Below are 22,188 nucleotides of genomic sequence, written 5' to 3' on the forward strand. Positions count from 1 at the left end.
AGAGCAGTGTATCCTCAGGTAAAAAAAAATAGCATTTGTTTTTATTTACGTTTTTTCACTTTAACAGTGCTATTCTGCCCCTACCCCCAGCAAATGTGGAGGGCTAACTGTACATCTATCCACCATTCTGTCTGAATATCTAAAAGTTAATTCTCATACATACCTTCAGTTGTGGCAGTGTTTCTAGAAATTACTATCAACCGTTTAGAAAGCATTTTATATCTAATGAATTCTTAGATGACAGAAAAAGACCTTTCTCCTCAGGATTTTGGGAAAGACATTACCAGTAAGTGAAGAGAAAAATACATAGATGAAGGAGAATATTCACTACAAAAGATGCCTGTAATTGTTTTATACACCTCTTTTTTGATAACTAATTTTGTAGATCAGAGCCATACTTTAGTAACATACCTTGATTTCAGTCAGATTTTTGAAAACACAACCTTGTTATATTCTTGCAGATAAGCTTGTTAAATATAGGCAAGACAGTGGTTTTTTTCACTGGTTTCCCAATTGAACACACAAGAATATTCACCAGTGATTCCTCTTTATCCTGGAAAGAGGGACTAGCAGGATATCATAGCAATCTCTTTTAAAACCATTGTGGTTCAACATCTTGATAACAATGTAATTGACAGGATAAACAACATAATTATTTGCAGATGACACCAAACTAGGAGGGGTAGCCAACACTCTGGAGGATACAGTCTAAGGATTCAAAATGACCGTAACAGATTGAAAAGTTCAGCCAAAATGAATGAATAATTTCAACAGGGAAGAAGTATCACTTGACGCACACAAGATATTCAACAAAGCTGCAAAATGCACTTATTCTGCCTTGAAAGTTAAGGGAAGAAAAACAAACTGGCATTTTGTTGGATGCATGCATTAATGAGTTGATGCATAGGATAACACCTTTGAACAGCACTGACAAGGTAAAAATACCTTCTTGAGTAAGTCCCTGTCAGCTTCACACATCTGAATCCTGTAGTTTTTGCCCATTTTTGTCACCATTGGATCACCTCTGTCATGTTGGATGGGGACTAGTGGCAAATACCCACTTTTGTTGTCATGCCAGATTAGGGCATTGTACAGATCCTGTTTCTAAACCAATCTTGTGTTACTTTGTTAATGTGTAAAGTACTTTACTCCTTACAAAATGAAATATCTTTTACTATAGAATTGCCCTGTATTTGACTCCATCCATCTAGTTTTCAATCTTGACCATTTTAGTGATGACCAGCAATAAAAGCATCCCCACAACTTGATACTATCACTATTCTGCATCATTTTGGGGATCAAGTGTTCTTAGGTCAACATGCACTCTGCTTTGTCCCACAATGTTCTGCAGCAAGACTAAAAATTATGATCCAATCTGACTAGTAACCTATGTGTGTGTTTATTGCAGCAATTGATTTCTTACTACTCTTTCATAAAGGCCAGCATTGTGGAGCATATGGTGATATGCCCCCCCCCCCAAAGCTGAAACCTGTAGCCCCTTCAGAGTAATCATTAGCATCTTTATTGTTTCTGATTAATGTCCTCACCTTGATCATTGAATTTTGACAGGAGCTATCCCTAGGTAGTCATAGTTGAACTAGATTATTTCCATTTTATGGCCAGTCTGGAGGATGTTGAAACTTTGTGTGTTGAGGGAGGTGGCTTTTGCACGACTTTATCCCACACTTATTTGGAGAGCCCCATGGGCTTTGTGACACCACTTGTTTATAATACTATCTGCTTTCTGTCAAGCCGAGGCCTTCCAGAAAACAGGTGCATTTAATCTGAGGCCATGGAATGACGCTGCAGGCAGGAGATTGCACCATAGCTTGTTTAGGCATATCACAGTGAAAACATGACACCTTCATAGTGTTGAGTGTCTTGCCTACATCAAACTGTAATGCCAATTGAATCCACAACAAATTTTGAAAAAGCCCAATATGATTGATTCTGCAAGATGGTGTAGCGCATTGTATATCACTGCAAGGCACCAGCTCTGGATCTTTTTGTTGAACTTTTTTCCTCACCATGTGAACGTTGTTCATACATTCTGACTATTATTTCTTCGTAACATGCCCCTTTCCCAAAAGTGGGACTTGATCCAACTCTTTACACTCCTTTACAACCAGCACTTTATGAAGTTAAATATGGAGAAACAATAAGTTTTCATTTCTGTTCCAAGCTGTCTTGGGGCAGCTTGGAACAAAATTAAAGCAAACAAAATTGAAATGTCTGTGATTGGTAAGTGGAAGTTAGATCTGGTAGTTATTGTGCAAAATATTTCATTTCGTTGTCAGGTGACAAGTGAAAGGAAACTGTCTATCACAACTGGGAAATGACCAAAGGGACTCTTCAACTATATAGGAAAGGCCCTGTTTTTTAAGCTTTAATGGGATCTCTTTCCTTTTTGAGAAAAGGGTAGAGCAGCCCGTTACTAGGATCTACAAAAGAGCAGTTGCACTCCCAAAAAGGCAGCTGTTACGAACAGAAGGCAGGACTCCAAAGGAATCTGGTTTGGGTTGCTGTGAGTTTTCTGGACTATATGGCCATGTTCTAGAAGCATTATCTCCTGAAGTTGCCCACATCTATGGCAAGCATCCTCAGAGGTTGGGTCTGTTGGAAACAAGGCAAGTGGGGTTTATATATCTGTGGAATGTCTACGTGGGAGAAAGAACTCTTGTCTGCTTGAGGCAAGTGTGAATGTTGCAAATGGCTACCTTAATTAGCATTTAATGACCTTGTAGCTTCAAAGGCTGGCTGGTTGCTGCCTGGAGGAATCCTTTGTTGGGAGCAGTTAGCTGGCCCTGATTTATTCTTGCCTGGAATTCCCCTGCTTTTTGGGTGTTGCTCTTTATTTACTGTCCTGATTTTATTGTTTTTTAAACATTTGGTAGCCAGATTTTGTTCGTTTTCATGGTTTATTTATTTACTATATTGATTTACTATATTTATATACCTTCCCTCTCAGCCCACAGGTGACTATCCTTTCTGTTCAAATTGTCCACATGCTTGTGGATTTCAGTGGCTTCTCTGTGTAGTCTGACATGGTGGTTGTTAGAGTGGTCCAGCATTTCTCTGTTATCAAAGAATATGCTGTGTCCAGGTTGGTTCATCAGGTGCTCTGCTATGGCTGACTACTGTGAATGAGTCTCCAGTGCCTTTATGTTCCTTGAATCATGTTTGGGCAGTGCTGCGTTTGGTGGTCCCTATGTTGCTGCAAGGCCATTAAATGCTAATCAAGGTGGCCATTTGCAACATTCACACCTGCCTCAAGCAGACAAGAGTTCTTTCTCCCACCCTGCACATTCCACAGATATATAAACTTCACTTGCCTAGTCTCCAACAGACCTCTGAGGATGCCTGCCACAGATGTGGGTGAAACATCAGGGATGAATGCTTACGGAACATGACTATACAGCTTGGAAAGCTCACAGTAACTTAGTGATCCCGGCCATGAAAGCCTTCGACAACACTTTGAATCTGGATTGATTTGCCCTGGATCTTTTTGACAATCTAAGGGCCCTTCCACACACCCCAGTTCAAAGCAGATATTCTGGGATATAGGGCTGTGTGGAATGGCCCATAGACACCTTATGCAGTACTGAGGGCCCTTTCACACGGTCCTATAACCCAGAACATTAAGGCAGAAAATCCCACAGTATCTGCTTTGGACTGAGTTATCTGAGTCCACACGAGGAGCCCCCGGTGGCACAGTGGATTAAACCCCTGTGCCAGCAGGACTTAAGACCGACAGGATGCAGGTTGGAATCCCGGGAGAGGTGGATGAGCTCCCTCTATCAGCTCCAGCTCCTCATACGGGGACATGAGAGAAGCCTCCCACAAGGATGATAAAAACATCAAATCATCCGGGCGTCCCCTGGGCAATGTCCTTACAGACGGCCAATTCTCTCACAGCAGAAGCGACCTGCAATTTCTCAAGTCGCTCCTGACACAACAAAAACAATAAACGCTTGGATAATGTGAGTTTCCAGCCTTGATATTCTGGGATATAGGGCTGTATGGAAGGGGCCCTAAGAGCAGCTGTTCCTTCGGGTTTTTTGTTCTTCGGTTCCATAAAACGTTTCAAGGATTCTATGAAGGGTGATAGTATGATAGCTGGGTCCGGAAGCTCCAAGCGTTATGCACATTCCGCAACAGCGATTGTGAATAAGGAAAGGGAGGGCAGAAAGATAGGAAGGGGGGGGGGAATAATAAAGATGATTAAAAAAAATTTTAAAAAGGAAAGGGAGGGCAGAAAGATAGAAAGGAAGGGGGGGTTAGGATAAGGTTTAGGGTTAGGGTAAGGTAGGGTAAGCTTTAGGGTCTGGGCTTAGGCTTAGAGGTAGGGTAAGGTTTAGGGTTCGGGTAAGGGTTTTACCATTAAAGAACTCTTATATTCCTTCTATAAGATTATGCTGTGCAAACAGCACTCCCAAAGGAGCGAAGCGGAGACAGCATAACGCTTCTAGCTTCCGGACCCAGCTATTTATTTATTTATTTACATTTATATGCCGCTCTTCTCACCCTGAAGAGGACTCCGAGCGGCTTACAAGATATATATACATACAATATATTATATTATTGGCATAGTTCAATATCAGTATTAAATATTGCTATATTGTACTATACCATTATATTGTAATATTAGTAATATTACATGTAATATAAATATATAATAATATATCAGTATTATATTGCATTACATTATAATATAACTATTGTATGTATATACAATATATTATATTACATTATACTGTATTCTTAGAATAGCACAGGAGACAAGGTGAAACTGTCTCCTGTCCCCCTCTCTCTCCACTCTGGCCCAGAGCAGCAGTTGGTGCTGGGGAGAGGGGTCCCCAATTGATACTATATACTGGCCTATGCATTTTGACTAACCTTGTACTATTACCCTATGAAGTCCCAGACAGGGATCACGCGAAACTTGGTAATCGCTGACTCAGCGCTTCCCACATTCTAGTGCTTTGGACTTCCACTCCCAGAAGCCTCGGCTGATTGGAACAATGGCAAAGGATCCTGGGAGCTGAAGTCGCAAAAAACAAAAAAACAAAACCAAACTTGGGAGGCTCCCTTCGCATGCGCAGGTCACGTGATCCCTCCCTATCGCTACCAGTCCCTATTAGGACATGGCTGGCAATTGCTCCCCTGCCTTTCGCCCCTAGCGGCCGTGAGGGGAAGCTCAGCCGTGCTCTCTCTCCCTCCCCAACTCCCTAGTTTCTAATAGCGGCCCGGCTCCCGCCGAGATGCTATTCCGTTTCGGGGTGATCGTGCCCGCCCGGCTGGCCGACGGCGGGACGGCGCTCTGCGTGTCGGGTTCCCGCCCGGAGCTGGGCCAGTGGGAGCCCAAGCAAGCCCTGGCCATGAAGCCCGCGCGGCCGCTGGCGCCCCTGCCGGCCCAGGAACCCGTCCTGTGGCTGGCCGAGGTGGCGCTGCCCGAGGAGGAGGAGGCCGGAACCACCTTCTGGTACAAGTTCCTCAGGCGGCGCGAGACGGGGGACACCATCTGGGAAGGTAACGGACGGCCCCCGCGCACGCACCCCTGCCTGATTGCTTGCCTGCGTGCTCGCTCGCCGGCGTGTTCTGCGCGTGCGCCAGAGGAGGGGGCGTGGCCAAGTTGGCTAGATAATCAAAGTTGAGTATCGCTCATGCAGACATCCTAAAGCAGGCCTGGGTCAACTTGGGCCCTCCTTCCAGGTGTTTTGGACTTCAGTTTTCACCATTCCTAACAGCCTCAGGCCCTTTCCCTTTCCTTTTTGGAGCGATTCTGTGGCCAGCGACAGAATTACGCTTATGGCTCTTGCTGAACCGGCTGTTCATAGCAGCTATAGATAATCTTGGGCCCTCCAGGTGTTTTGGATTTCAACTCCCACCATTTCTAACAGCCTCAGGTCGCTTAAGCGGCTTAGAGGGGGAAGGAAAGGGCCTGAGGCTGTTAGGAATGGTGGGAGTTGAAGTCCAAAACACCAGGAGGGCCCAAGATTACCCATACCTATTATTCACAGTCGGTTCAGCTGGGGATTGGCTTTGGTTTGACTTACATATAAGCCAACTTTAAAATCTTTGCCATAGACACTGAGAACTGGGAAGCCCTGGCCCTTGAGCGCTCCAGCTGGAGGTCAGCTGTGACCAGCAGTGCTGCAGAATTTGAAGAGGCACAAATGGAGGGTGGAAGGGAGAAATGTGCCAGGAGGAAGGCACGTCAAGCCAACCCTGACCGAGACCGCCTTCCACCTGGAAAACAATGCCCTCACTGTGGGAGAAGATGCAGGTCAAGAATAGGGCTCCACAGCCACCTACGGATCCACAAGAATACTGATCATGGAGGACTATCCTACTCATCCAACGAGGGATCACCTAAGTAAAGTCAGCTGGGGACCCCTCAATATACCAACTGCCGCTCTGGGTCAAAGTGAAGAGAGAGGGGGCCAGGGGACAGTTCCACCTTGTCTCCTATGCTATGCTAATAATATAATGTAATGTAATATATTGTATATACATATAATATTTATAATATAATGTAATGCAATATAATACTAATATGATATTATATTAATATATTTATATTACGTGTAATATAACTAATAATATTACAGCATAATGGTATCGTACAATATAGTAATATTTAATACTGATATTATACTATGCTAATAATATAATATATTGTATGTATATATATCGTGTAAGCCGCTCTGTGTCCCCATCGGGGTGAGAAGGGCAGCATATAAATGTCGTAAATAAATAAATACATACATAAAAAGTCCAAAATACTTGGAGGGAGGCCCCAAGTTGGCCCAGGCCTATTCTATAGTGTTGATGCACCCACAAAATCATTCATTTGGGTAGACTGGATAGAGTTTCATTTTGGGATGGCTCAGTGTACACAAACTTTGTTTTATGCGCAAAGTTATTTAAAAATGGAATAAAATTACTGGCAGGATATGTGCATAAAGTGTACATGAAATATAAATAAAATTTAATGATTAGATTTGTGGGCAGTTTCCAAGATATAGGTCAGCTTCTTGTGGGATGGGGTGGTGAGCAGGGAGGTATAAAAAGAAGGGCTGAAATTCTATGGAGAGAGAGATGGGGAGTGGGGGGGGGGGAGGAGAGAAGGGGTCTACGTTGTTAATTGCAGCAATAATATGTTTAATGCTTATGCCTATGTTTGACATTTTTATAGTTTTAATGATTTTAATTTACAGTTATATGTTATTGATTTAGATATGTGATATTATCTCTCTCTCTATATATATATATGAGGCATTGAATTTGCCATTTATTATGTTGTAAACCACTTTGAGTCCCCCCAGAGGTGAGAAAAGTGGTATAGAAATGCAGATAATAATAATAATAATAATAATAATAATAATAATAATAATAATAATAATAATAATTGCAATATATATGTTCCAAATTCATGTATTTATTTGTATTTACATGTATATATATCATATCCCCCGACACTTTTTCAGCACTTTTAACCCTGTACCCCACTTCAGCCGGCTCAGTTTTTAATAATGTCCTGTTGTATTGTTATTGCTGTTGTTTTTCTGCTTTAACTGTTTTATTTGCTATATATTGTATTGTTGTATTGTGTTGTGTTGGGCTCTGGCCTGTTGTAAGCCGCATCGAATCCCTTGGGAGATGCTAGCGGGGTACAAATAAAGTTTAATAATAATAATTATATATATATATATATATATATATATATATCTCCCTCTGGTGGCACAGTGGATAGAACTGCTCAACTTGCTGACCGAAATGTTGACGGTTCAAATCCAGGAAGCGGGGTGAGCTCCTGCTGTTAGCCCCAGCTTCTGCCAACCCAGCAGTTGGCAACATGCAAGCGTAAGTAGATCAATAGGTACCGCTTCAGCAGGAAGGAAACGGCACTCCATGCAACCATGCTGGCCACATGACCTTGGAGGTGTCTACAGGCAATGCCAGCTCTTTGGCTTAGGAATGGAGGTGAGCACCACTCCCCAGAGTCAGACACAACTAGACTTAGTGTCAGGGAAAACCTTTACCTTTTATTTATTATGTACTTTGTAGTGGGTCTTTATTAAGTCACTAATAAAAATGCAGAGTTTCTTTTTCTTTCCTCTGACCTCTTCCTCCAGGCCACTTCTTGTGTCTTTTAAGATACTACAAATGTTTTGGACCGCTGAATGGATCTATTTAGGAAACTCCCTTGGGAATTTCTCCTGCTCTGCTTGGTGACCTTCCAAACCTCGGTGGTTTTATTTTCTTTGACATCTTGTTTTGTCTTGACCTGCATCAATATTTGGATATCTTTGGGTGGACCCACTTATCAGCTCTTCTAACCTGAAGGTTTAGGAAATATGTTTTCCCGCTGAAATTGTTTAGAAATTGAATAGGTGCAATAGCTTATGCACATTATGCTGAACAAATTAGACAAGTGGGATCTGCTCCCTTAAACCTATGTCCAGTATAGAAGACAGGAAATCATTCACTTCTGGGCCCAGAGCACAGTTCCTGTCATGTCAGCTTCTAGCAAGTAAAATTTATCTCTGCATAGTAACTTCCATTGGCTTATTTATGAGGGCAAAGTCTTCTGAATATGTATCTCTCCAGGCCATTGCAATCAGGCATGCCTCAGTTAATCAAACCTCTGACAAAGAAGCTCCTTTTTGCAAAGTCTTTTTATACCCCTACTCTCCCTATTTCCCCCCTTGCCCTCAAGGTTTCATCTCTTCCATTTGGAAGATGGTGGACTGGAGAAACACAGGCTTTTGATACCATGTTGTCAGAGGGCAGTGGTGTCAAACTTGTAACCCTTCACTTCCCAGAATTCCTGGCCATTGGGCAGCTGGCTAGGGCTTTGGGGAGTTGGATGCCAAAACATCTGCACACCACAAGTTTAACACCTCTGCACAGGGTATTTGTAGTAGTAATAAACAATCCAATAAAGCTGAATATTATGGAAGCAACCTGATTCCATAATATTGTAGAGGTATGTGCTTGTCTGCAACAAGTAGGGTAAGCAACAGCCGCTTTGGAACTGAGCCTGTGTGGACAGCAAAACAAAGTAAAGGGAAAAGCAAGTTAGTCTTCCCCATCGTCTACTCCCAACATGTTAAAGAAGCACTGATCTATAAAATGGAAATCATGAAAAGCAAATGATCCCTGAATAAAATTTGGAGGAAATCTTTAAGTGGAAAGTTCAAAATATTTTTGTTTACTTACACAAGTGTTACTAATCTGTAGTTCCAGTTCAGAAATGCATATTGTTAGCTTTGGATACAAAATTTATGAATGCTCTGTGGAGTAGGAACCCATTTTTTATTTCCTATGTTATTTTTCACTTTGGTCCCATTTATTGTTGTTCTTGGTAATGAAGGAATGGCCAGGAATGTAACTCTTACATTAACAGAAATATGATTGTATTGCCACTATTTCTCATCATGCCTTCAAGATCTCATCAGCAAAGTGGACTTTCTCTGAGAGATCACTCAGGCTCCATTTACACTGCCATATAATCCAGTTTCTGAATACACATTAACTGCATTGAACTTGATTATATGGCAGCATAGACTTCTATAATCCAGTTCAAAGCAGTTAACGTGCACTCTGAAACTGGATTATATGGCAGTGTGTATCCAACCTCAGACATGACCACTGCATTGTCCCACTGTCTGTTGTAAGATTTCTTCTCATTCACAGCTTACTCCATATACTTCTCACTTACTGAAAAGAAAAACAGTCTCTGACATTCAGCCATGAATACATTTCTTCCCAATATCCCCCATCACTACCACACAGTTTATACCATTTTGGTTAATAAAAGCACCCTGCAAAGTCTGCATTAACATCAGTAGCTTGTGGCCTTCATTGGTTTGATTGTAGTTCCTATCATTCTTTACCATGGCGACAATGGAAGTTACAGTCCATTAATCTATGGAAGGTTACAAATTGCCCACCCTTTCTCACATTAAGGGCTTTTTTTCCTTTTCTTTTAGGGGCAATTGTTATCCTGCTTTTGCAGTTTGAAGCTAGCTTTGAACTGCATTAAATGATTAGTGTAGATGGCTTACACTTAAGTTTGCTCGAGTTAAGGCAACTACTTTCTTGTTCTAACTTGGTGTTTCTCAACCTTCTTAATGCCGCAACCCCCTTAATATAGTCCCTAACCTAAGCAAACTTAAGTTCCTCATGTTGTGGTGACTCCCAACCATAACTTTATTTTTGTTGCTACCTCATAACTACTGTTATGAACTTTATAACTACTGTTTTGCTACTGTTATGAATCGTAATGTAAATATCTGATATGCAGGATGTATTTTCATTCACAGGATTCAATTTGACATAAATATCTGATACGCCCACATTTGAATACTGGTGGGATTGAGGGGGATTGATTTTGTCATTTGGATGTTATAGTTGCAAGGATTTATAGTTAACCTATAATCAAAGAGAATTCTGAACTTCACCAACAATTGAACCAGACTTAGCACACAGAACTCCTATGGCCAACAGGAAATATTGGAAGAGTGGGCATTGACCTTAGGTTTTGGAGTTGTAGTTCACCTACATCCAGTGAGCACTGTGGACTCAAACAATGATAGATCTGGACCAAACTTGGCACCAACAGTCAATATGCCCAAATATTAAGTGGAATTTGATGAAATTTGGGGAAAATAGACCTTGACATTTGGGAGTTGTAGTTGCTGGGATTTATAGTTCACCTACAATCAAAGAGTATTCTGAACTCAGTTCTTGTGGGTTTTTTCGGGCTGTATGGCCATGTTCTAAGGCATTTCTCCTGACGTTTCGCCTGCATCTACGGCAAGCATCCTCAGAGGTGAGGTCTGCTGGAACTGGGAAAAAAGGGGTTTATATATCTGTGGAATGACCAGGGTGAGACAAAGGGCTTTTGTAAGTTGGGCTAGGTGTGAATCTTTCAACTGACCACCTTGATTAGCATACAATGGGCTGACTGTGCCTGGAGCAAACTCTTCTTGAAATGTGATTAGATGTCCCTGCCTGTTTTTCTCTCTGTTGTTTTTGCTGTTGCAATTTTAGAATTTTTTAAATACTGGTAGCCAGATTTTGTTCATTTTCATGGTTTCTTCCTTTCTGTTGAAATTGTCCACATGTTTGTGGATTTCAGTGGCTTCTCTGTGTAGTCTGACATGGTGGTTGTGAGAGTGGTCCAGCATTTTTGTGTTCTCAAATAAAATGCTGTGTCCAGGTTGGTTCATCAGGTGCTCTGCTATGGCTGATTTCTCTGGTTGGAGTAGTCTGCAGTGCCTTTCATGTTCCTGGATTCTTGTTTGTTCAGTATTCTGAACCCCACCAAAGATAGAATTGGGCCAAACTTCCCACACAGAATCTCCACGACTTGAAGGGACCTGCTGGTGCAGGCCTCCCTCCAACCTCACACTCTTTCCCTCATGCGTACCACGCTGCCATGTGCTGAGCACGCCTGCTCTCCCCTCCCCACTTGGAGTCTCAGAAACAGTCCTCCCCTTGGCTGAGAGGCCAGCCAATCATAGTGGAGGAGGGCTTTTGGTGAGAGGATTTGCCGTCTATTTCCAAAAGGAAGAGAAGGAGAGGCAGAGAGAGCTTCAGCTTTCTCTGCCAAAGGGGGTTCCTAAGACCATCAGAAACCCTGTCACAACCTCGTCGGAGTCCCAACCCCCAGGTTGAGAAACACTGTTCTAACTCCTCAGGTATTTCACAAATTCAGTAATTTGTGCTGAGTATGGTAAAAAGAATTCAGTTGTACTGGGAATCCCCAATGGCCCAGTGAGGTCTTTAGAGTTTATATTTGAATGATGACAAAAGTAAAAAAAAGTTATATATTAAACTTTTTTTATTTAGAGAGTTTATATCCATTCTTCAGTGACAAAAGCTCCCAGAGCAACTTACGAATGGTTAATTTGATAGTTCTCTGCCCTCAGTTTTAGAATTTAATAAGATACATGACAAACAATGAATAGAAAATGGCAGTAGGAGAGGAGATAAAGTCCAGCAGATGCTGGCTGCTCTTCTCTGCCTCAGAGGCCAGAGTAATGTCAATTGAAACGTGAAGGGGCTATGATGGAGCTATTTATTACTGGACTATCTCCTTTCCATTTTAGACAGACAGTGAAGAGTGAGTACTGTCGAATCTATTGGAATTTTGAACATTTGTTGAATGTTAAAATATATATATATCATGCATAGAGAAGGCTAAATAGTGGTCAACAGAATTAAGTGAAATGGGAAAAAACTAAAATAAAACTGACAAAGTAAGAAAGAGACTACATATTTTGATTTTATTTATTTACCATATTTATATACATACTGCCAGTGTCCTGAAGCTTAAAATAATGGTCTGCAGTTTAATCTGATACAGAAATGGAATGGAGTATAGAAGAAAAAGATAAATATGCAATTCGGACTTCATGGGCTCAGTATGATTTGTTTGGGTAGAGAGAGTGAGCTATGCTATAGCAATTGCTTCCAGCCAGGCTGATGAAGGATGCAATATTTTCCCCAGCTTTTTGAAAATCCATCCTTTATACCAGTGGTCCTCAAACTTTTAAAGGCATGAAGCCCTATTTGAAGGAAAAGTTTCTCGTGGAGCCCCAAGAAACTTTTGGATACAGGGGCCGCATTGCATTTTAAAATTTGAGAGATGGGCCAGATCAGTGGCAAATGGATGAAGAATGTTTGTTTGAACGAATTGAAAAATAATGAACAAATTACTATGCACACTGCACATATCTTGTTTGTAGGCAAAAATGAATGAAAGAACAATACAATATTTAAAACGAAGAACAAAATACCAAAATACACTTAACCAAAATACACTTAAGAGTATTTCAGTGGATGACCCCAGGGGCCATCCAGTTCAACCCCCTTCTGCATTGCAGGAAAAGCAGTCAAATCACCCCCAACAGATGGCCACCCAGCGTTTGTAACAACAACAACAATAAGAGCAACCCCAGGGGCCATCCAGTCCAACCCCATTCTGCCATGCAGGAAAAGCACAATCAAAGCACTCCCAACAGATGGCCATCTAGCATTAGTAATAATAAAAACAATAAGAGCAACCCCAGGGGCCATCTGGTCTTACCACATTCTGCCATTTAAGGGACTTGTTAGGCTGCACTTGCAGCAAGACTCTGTAGATAGCACAGTTGCAATGGGGCTTGCCAGGCTGTTTGCATGGTGGCAGTGGGACTATTGAGGCCACACGTGCAATGAGGCTCTCCAGGCTTCATAAGCAGGGAAAGGGGGGGGGCATGGGCCCCCCACAGTACTCCTGACAGCTTTGAGGAGCCCCAAGGGCTCTGCAGGGCACAGTCTGAGAACCACTACTTTATACACAGACTCAGAAGAAAATGCTAGAATGAAACAATTCTTAGATAACTGAGATGTGATTAAAGTGGCCTAAGAGGCACTGTTCCGCCCCAGGAGACTGATGGATCCGGATGGATTCCTGAGGAATCTTGGGGCTCCTTCCTGTCTTGGAGCCTGGCAATCCTGTCAACACCTTGGTTGATAGTGAGATGTCCAGGGTGATAGACATGATTGCTCCCAAACGCCCCATCTCGTTGCGTCGAGACACGCCATCTCCTTGGTTCACTGGGGAGCTGGCTGTGATGAAGCGTACGAGAAGGAGGCTAGAGTGTAAATGGAGGAAATCTCAGGACGCCTCTGACCAAACACGGGCTAGAGCCTCACTTAGGGCCTATACCGTGGCTATACGGGTAGCCAGGGAATCCTTCACGACTGCCCGCATAGCGTCTGCATTTAATAGATCTTCAGAGTTGTTTCAGGTCGTCGGGGAACTCCTTCACTCCCCTGAGGTGGAGGAGGCCTTCAATGATCCCACAACTCAGTGCTGCGAGTTGCTCACCATTTTGCAGATAAAGTTGCTCAGATACATCTTGAGTTGGACTCCAGTTTAAACACAGTGCCAGGGGAGGTGACTGAGGCATCTGCTTGTCCGGTTTTGTGGGATTCTTTCTGGCTTGTTCATCCTGAGGCACGGTTTTGTCATGGCTCTGATCCTTCCTGGAGGGCCGCTCCCAGATGGTGAAGCTGGGAGACACCTGCTCGGACCCCTGGCCTTTGACCTGTGGGGTCCTGCAAGGTTCCATTCTGTCTCCCATGCTTTTTAACATCTACATGAAACCGCTGGGAGAGGTCATCCGGAGTTTTGGGGTTGGCTGCCATCTTTATGCAGATGACACACAACTCTACTACTCTTTTCCACCTAATTCCAAGGAAGCCCCTCAGGTACTGGACGAGTGCCTGGCTGCTGTGGCTGTCTGGATGAGGAGGAACAGGCTGAAGATTAATCCCGACAAGACAGAGGTCCTCTTGGTAGATCGTAAACCAAATCGGGATATAGGGTGGCAACCTGTGTTGGACGGGGTTGCACTCCCCCTGAAATCACAGGTCTGCAGTTTAGGTGTCCTCCTGGACTCATAACTTACGCTTGAAGCTCAGGCGTCGGCGGTGGCCAGGAGGGCCTTTGCACAACTAAGACTCGTGCGCCAACTGCGACCGTACCTCGTGAAGGTGGATCTGGCCAGGGTGGTCCATGCCTTAGTCACCTCCAGATTGGACTACTATAATGCACTCTATGTGGGGCTACCCTTGAAAACAGCCCGAAAATTTCAACTGGTTCAACGAGCGGCGGCCAGGTTGTTAACTGGAGCTCCTTACAAGGAGCGGTCAACCCTTCTGTTTAAGGAGCTCCATTGGCTGCCGTTAATTTACCGGTCCCAATTCAAGGTGCAGGTGCTTACCTACAAAGCCCTAAACGGTTTGGGACCTGCCTACCTGCGTGACCGCATCTCTGTGTACGAATCCACACGATCTCTTCGATCATCTGGAGAGGCCCTGCTCGCGCTCCCACCACCATCGCAAGCACAATTGGTGGGGGCGAGGGAGAGAGCCTTCTCGGTGGTGGCCCCTCGACTCTGGAACTCACTCCCCAAGGACATTAGGCAAGCCCCTACTCTGGCAGTCTTTAGGAAGAGCCTGAAAATGTGGTTGTTTCAGTGTGCCTTCCCAGAATAAGGAAACTCCCAGCAATATGTCCTTAAAAGCACTTTATTAGTGATCTAAGATTGTCTGCACATTTCATCCCTCTCCAAAACTTCTATCCCAGTTATATGTCACCTTGTCATGCCCAGCATTTTTTTTTAAAAAAAAAATTATTACATTTGGCCCAGCCATAGGTTTTTAAACGCGTCGTGCTATTGTTAATGTTTATTGCTTTTTTTTGCTTATGAGTTTATTTATTGTTTTGTATTATTGTTGCTATTTTCTATTGTTGTATTGTGGGCTCGGCCTCATGTAAGCCGCACCGAGTCCCTTGGGGAGATGGTAGCGGGGTACAAATATAAAGTATTATTATTATTATTATTATTATTATTATTATCTACACTGTAGAACATTGTAGAATTCTTGGAGTTGTAGTTTGGTTAGACCCCAGACCTCTTGGGCAGATAAGGCTAAAGTCCTTGTAAAACTATAACTCCCATGATACCATAGCACTGAGCCATAGCCATTAAAATGGTCTGAAATAATATTGATTGCATAGTATCGATGTACCCTTAGTCCTTTGTGTTAGCCATGCAAGGGAAGTGGGTAAGCAACTTCCACTGGCACATGGCATACTCACTTGACTGAGAATAAGTGAGATACTTGAAGTGTGAGATAGCCAGTAACATTTTTATTTATTGAAGGTATTTATTTCCTGCCTTTTTTTTACACCTTGTGGTAGTTTATCAAGTTAAATAACTGTAAAATAGCAAAAGCTTTTTTCAAATATCAAAAGCCATTTTAAAAAAGGCAGGGAGCATAAATCTGCACTAAATTGGTGTTTCTTTGACATGATGCATTATATTGCTGCAAAAAAAAACCTAGTGTTATTTTGAAATCTTCAAAATGCTTCAAGGTTCATCAGTTAGATACTAGGGGTGTGCGATCAACAAAAAATATGTTTCAATACTCATTACTAAGTTAGGGGTGGAGGCAAATTGTTTCTGAAATGTTTCTAAATTATCGTAAGGGGTTTGTATTGTAACTATTACGATGTAACAAAACTTTTGTTACTTTTTCGTTATGTAATTGCACGAGTGGAGAAGCTTTTGAAGCTCCTTTCTCCCTCATTTTTAGAGTTATCAGTAGGAAACTTGTTGCAATTGTAGAACATATTTCCCACTGTTACCCCCCCCCCCAAGTTTCAGAACATTTCACTAATCCTCTTTTTTTTATAATTCTTTAAGTTTTTACATATAAAAAAACTACAAGAACTATCTCCTTAAATTTCTCTACAATTACTCTATGATTGCACAACATAACCAGGGCATCAATAGAAGAGGCCTCAAAAGCACTGAGAATTGTGTATTTCTGGTAAAGTCTATTGCAATTTCAGGCTTTCATGGAAGCTAAGCAGGGTCAGGTCTGATTATTGGAATGGAGGCTGCCAACGAATACCAGGTCCTACAGGGTATATTTCAGAGGAAGGAACTGGCAAAATCACATCTATTACTTGTCTAAGAAAACTCTATGAAAATAATAGAGTTACCATAAGTCTGCAAGTGACTTGAAGGCATAAATTTACAAACACTTCTTTTTCACCTTTCTTGCTTTCCCCTTTGCTTTTCCTTTCCTCCTATGATAAAATCAGGAGTATGTGCATCAAGACTTACTTACAATGTCCATTAGATGTCACTGTTTTACCTGAGAATAAATCCTTTATTCAGCAATGCTGCACCAAGAGAGCATAAACAACTTTTAGTGGAATCTATCTATTGTTTGTATGCTTTATGGTGAAATACAAATTAAAATTTTATTTCTGTTGCTTAGTTCAATCTTGCCTAGGAAATAATGAAAAAACTAGGAATGTTGTATGTAACTAAATATTGATTGCCTAATAATTTATTTTAAGTAACAAAATCTTTATGCTTTCAGGTATAAAGATTTTTTGTTGATACGGGAGACCAGAGATAAATTTGACCTCACATTGAGTAATAGGTTTTTTATGAATCAAAATTTAATTTTCCTTTATTGTATATAATATGTTAATGTTGTAAAATCAAATTATTGCACACAGTGCATTATTCTACATAGTAATTTAAAGGTACAGCCTAAATTCACTCCTTTCCTATTCCCATAATCTCAGGCTGCAAAAGCAGTTGAATCATTTTGGGGATTTTTGGGAGGCAGGAAGTGCGCAGGGCCTAAATATCATAAATGCGGCCACATCCTTAGAAGCAAAAAAAAAAAAAAAAAAAAAAAAAGGAGGAGGTACCAATAAAACCACCTCTGAGTATTTCTTACTGAGGAAACCTCTATAAGTGCAGAAGCAACATGGAAAGCCACCATTGGACACAATACTGTATTGTGAAATTGCTTAGTGGTAGATTCAGGACATATGAAAGGATATGGTGCTTTTCACAATTATCATTAATTTTTGAAAGCATTAACCATGATAGACAAAAGGGACCTCTGTATGGTTTACTGTGGCAACAAATATTTTCTGAGGAAAGCAAAAAAACATAGCCATTCTGCCTTGCTTACAAGCTTGTAAGCTAACATCGCTGAGCAACACAAATCTTTTAGTATCCTTCACTAAGACTGTGAATAAGTGCTCACTGAGGATAAGTGCTCACTGAGAAAGGAAGAAAAGGTATGTATGGCCAGTTGTAAAGCCAGGCCTCAGCTATCAATTACTACCTGGCAGCAGCCATTCAACCAGACTTCAGGAGAGAGAAAGACTATTTTATTTTTATTGATACATACATTACTTGTTCGGTTAAAAAGGATTGGAGGTGAAAATTGGTTTAAACAACAAGACTTTAGTTGCATGTGTACATTTGATCAAATTCCAATTGTAAATAACAGCAAATAAAGATTTCCCCCTTTTGTATGTGTACTGTGATCCGCCCTGAGTGATAGGGCAGAATATAAATAGTGTTGTTATTATTGTTGTTGTATTGGGTTTATGCATGTGTTTATGTTTGTGTAAATAAAGCTTACAGTAGAGTCTTGTTTATCCAACGCAGTCTACCTCCCACCTGGATCCATAGCTGTTTCAATACATTGCGATGTTTTGGTGCTAAATTCGTAAATACAGTAATTACTACATAACGTTATTGTGTATTGAAATGCTTTTTCTGTCGATTTGTTGTAAAACATCATGTTTTGGCACTTAATGTATAAAATCATAATTAAATTTGACATTTAGTAGGCTTTTCCTTAATCCCTCCTTATTATCCAACATTTTCACTAATCCAACGTTCTACCGGTTCGTTTATGTTGGATAAGTAAGACTCTTATGTACTTTTGTGTGCTTAGACCTTATGTGTAATGCCATGCAAAAGCTGTTAAAAGAGAAAGTTTTATTTTGGAATGATCTTGTAACCTATACCAAGTACATTTGGAATAACAAGTACCTTTATATGCAACTATTTAGCTAACTTGGCAAAGTTTTGTGAGATATTACTGGTGTAAAAAATTGCCAGAGTTACAAAAAGTAGCATATTATTACTGTAACTTTAACTCACGATAGCATTCCGTGAAGTGTATTTTACATTTTTAGCCATTTGAAAGGCTAAAGCTTTGTAATTTTATGAAAGAAAATGGTATCTAGAAACCATATAGGCCCCTGCCAAAAGGTCTAAGCCATCTATATTTAGATGAGAGAAGTTCAACCCAACATAGTTCTATATTGAAACAATCAATAACAATTCAGTCTTGCTTGGAATGAAGCAGAGACTGTTTCAAGCCATTTAAGATTGAATTTCAGTCGCTTAGACAGCAGGGATGTTGCCATAACAGACTCCAAGGTTTTAAGAAAGGAGACATGGTGTATGTATTGATGGAAGCCAAGTTATAATAGTGACAGAAATGAAATAAAAATGTATTTCTATGAATATTCAATCGTTTTCCCATTTCGTTTTAATGCAAGATCACAGAAGGCAGAAAGGGATTATGTACTCTAATGGCTTTTTTGCTTAAAAGTAAAATGGGATGTAACACATCTGTTATGATAACCTTGGAAATTGTGTTTTTGTCTCTCTCAAAAGAAAAAAAAATTCTGAAAATCTTGCCTTTTGAACAATTTTTCTGCCATGGCAGGGGTAGTGATGTTGCAGAACACTACTGGCCTTTGAACTATGTGTTTGAATGCTTGTAATATCTTCCTCAGCAATATACAAATCATATGGTTGCTGTGAGAGGAAAAGCAGCACACTAAATTGCAATTTACTGAAATCGCAACACTCCTTGCAGGCCCGTAGCCAGGATTTCGATTTTGGGGGGGGGGGGGGGGGCTGAGTTTGTTTCGGGGGGGGGGGGGGGGCTGAGTCTGAGTGAAAGAGGGTCTGCCCTAGCAAACCTTTTGTATTGTTACCCCAATACCCCCATGCATATGGGATATATTGAATAGGGTGATCAGATCATGATATGAATAAACATAACAGTTTAAATAATGCACCAGTAAGGCCTTTTCGGGGGGGGGGGGGGCTGAAGCCCCTCAAGCCCCCTCCCCCCTCCGGCTACATGCCTGACTCCTTGGGAATATACCGGGAAAGATAATATTTCATTGTTAAAAGCCTAAGACGGGAGTACAAAGAAATATAGTTGTCCCTCCACATTCAATGAAGTAATTTGCAGTTTTTCCACTTTCACAGGGGTAACAGGGTTCCTTTGAAAATGGAAAAACTGCAAATAAAAATAACTTTTTACCTCTAGGAATTTCTAGGCCCTCCAGAGAGATTCTATGGTCACCTTCTGCCAGAATGAGCAAATCAGCAAAAGTTCAGCTCAGAAATGTGGAGGGTCGACTGTAATTGCTACTCTCCTTGCAGTCACTAGTACATTATAGCTTTTTACAGAGTTTATTTGGATAAATTCAAGAGCTAAGTATTGCTGCCAAACTAATGGACAGACATCTGGGTTTTGAAAGTTGTTTATCTTTCAGTTCATGGCAGTTCTGCTTCTCAAATTGCTCCGTGGAGCTCCATGAGTTATAATCAGGGGCTCCACGGTTCCGTGCTACTTCCCGCCTCCTCCTCTTTCTTCCTCCTCCTGATAAACACAGGGAAACTAAAGTTTGGAGCTGCCAAAGCAGCAGCAGCATTGTCCTCTTGGGGCACAGACCCTTTCTCCCCCTCCTCCCAGACTCTTTTTCTCACCACCCAGATCCTCACCCTGCCTTTTTGCTTCCAAAACCCTATTTCCCTCCCACTGCTCAGGGGGTGCTTTGACTGTGCTTTTCCTACATGGCAGAAGGGAATTGAACTGGATGGCCCTAGAGGTTGCTACTATTACCACCACCACCACCATTACTACTACTACTACTACTACTACTACTACTACAAAGGCTGGGTGGCCATCTGTTGGGGTGCTTTAATTGTGCTTTTCCTGCAAGCCAGAAGGGGGTTGGACTGGATGGCTCCTGGGGTTGCTCCTATTACTACTGCTACTACTAATACTATTACTGCTACTACAAAAGCTGGGTGGCCTTCTGTTGGGGCGCTTTGTGCTTTTACTGCATGGCAGAAGGGGGTTAGACTGGATAGCTTCTCAGGTCTTCCACCAAAATACTGTTAAGTTTATGTTGGTTAAAATTGTTTTTCATGTTAAATATTGTATTCCCCTTTCATTCCTTTTGCACTACAAGTGAGATATATGTACAGTATGCATAGTAATTTGTTCATAATTTTTTCAGTTGGTTCACACAAACACTATGTATTCATCTATCACTGGCCTGGCCCATCTGTCAAACGTTGCTGAGGCGTTACAACTAGGATAATGATTGTTTGACCTGTATCTTTGTATAATGTGTTTTAATTGCCTTTTGATATTGTTGTGATAACTTGTATTATGTAAACCGCTTTGAGTCGCCATTTCGGCTGAGAAAAGCGGTATAGAAGCAAAGCAAATAAATAAATAAACATGGCCCCTGTGTCGAAAAGTCTGCCCATGCTTGATATATATACATTATATATAAAATATATAACATAATATATAACCATTTCTTGAGCCTCCACGAGAAACCTTTGCTTTTAAAAAGGCTCTACTGCTGAAAAGGTTTGAGAACCCCTGTTCTCAACCATTAGAAGAAAAATGTGTCATCACAGTAATTGAAGATATTCATAATTTCTTTTGCCATCTGTTTTTATATTTTAATAGTTATACTAACCTGTGTTTTGGTATAAATACATACATTGCTGAGATCCTTCATAGGTGGTGTGTAGCATCTCATGCAGAGTTACAAATTGTGTGAAGGAGGCCTTTTGCTGAATAGCAACATTGCACAGCTGAACCAAATGCACAATCAAATGTACAACCAAAGGTGCATAGTCATCTGTACAGAATGCTCATCCATTTGCAACGGCACAGCATGCATAACTCAATTTCTGCAACTTTTGGGTTGAATAAAAATAGTCCATATTTTACAATAATGTGAAACCACCTCCATGGAGTACCCTTTTTTGTTGTTCATTCGTTCAGTCATTTCCAACTCTTTGTGACCTCATAGACCAGTCCATGCCAGAGCTCCCTGTCGGCTGTCACCACCCTCAGCTCCTTCAAGGTCAATCCAGTCACTTCAAGGATGCCATCCATCCATCTTGCCCTTGGTTGGCCCCTCTTCCTTTTTCCTTCCATTTCCCCCAGCATAATTGTCTTCTCTAAGCTTTCCATTCTTCTCGTGATGTGATTTCTTCTCTATTTTATCGAGATTGGATATTGCTCTCCTCCCAAGAAGACTGGATGGCATTCTATGTATGAATAATACATTATTAGGATTCGAACAATTATTTTGACTCCATAAAGGAACACAATTTGATCTTCCATAATTCATTGTGATGTCTAGAAATGACACCTTTTCAGTTTCATTTTAAAATACATAAAATGTCAAAGAGTGTGGTATGTATTTATCTATAGTGCAATCTGATTGATTGATTGAATTTATATCCTGCCTTTCTCCTGGTATGGGATCCAAGGCAACAATACATGTTTCTTCAGAAATAAATTCCACTGGGACTCATATTTAGGTAAATGGTTATAGGATTGCAGCCTTAAATTGGTTTTCACATTTTGTTTTTCATGGGAGATCAGGGCAGTTGTAATTTTTTTCAGTACCAAAAACACTTTTTCAAAATAATGAAAACAATCCAATATTTTTAT

General features: G+C 41.2%; 1 protein-coding gene across 1 annotated transcript in view; it reads left to right on the forward strand.

Annotated features, from left to right (window-relative positions):
* The first annotated feature begins 5,097 nt into the window (after positions 1-5,097).
* EPM2A (EPM2A glucan phosphatase, laforin) overlaps positions 5,098-22,188 on the forward strand; it is a 50,283-nt gene continuing 33,192 nt past the window's right edge. Inside the window, exon 1 of the mRNA XM_060753503.2 lies at positions 5,098-5,529. Coding sequence (XP_060609486.2) covers positions 5,262-5,529 — 268 coding nt within the window. The 5' untranslated portion in view covers positions 5,098-5,261. The remainder of the gene's footprint in view (positions 5,530-22,188) is intronic.

This window comes from Anolis sagrei, chromosome 1, assembly GCF_037176765.1.
Source record: "Anolis sagrei isolate rAnoSag1 chromosome 1, rAnoSag1.mat, whole genome shotgun sequence".
Classification (NCBI taxonomy): Eukaryota; Metazoa; Chordata; class Lepidosauria; order Squamata; family Dactyloidae; genus Anolis; species Anolis sagrei.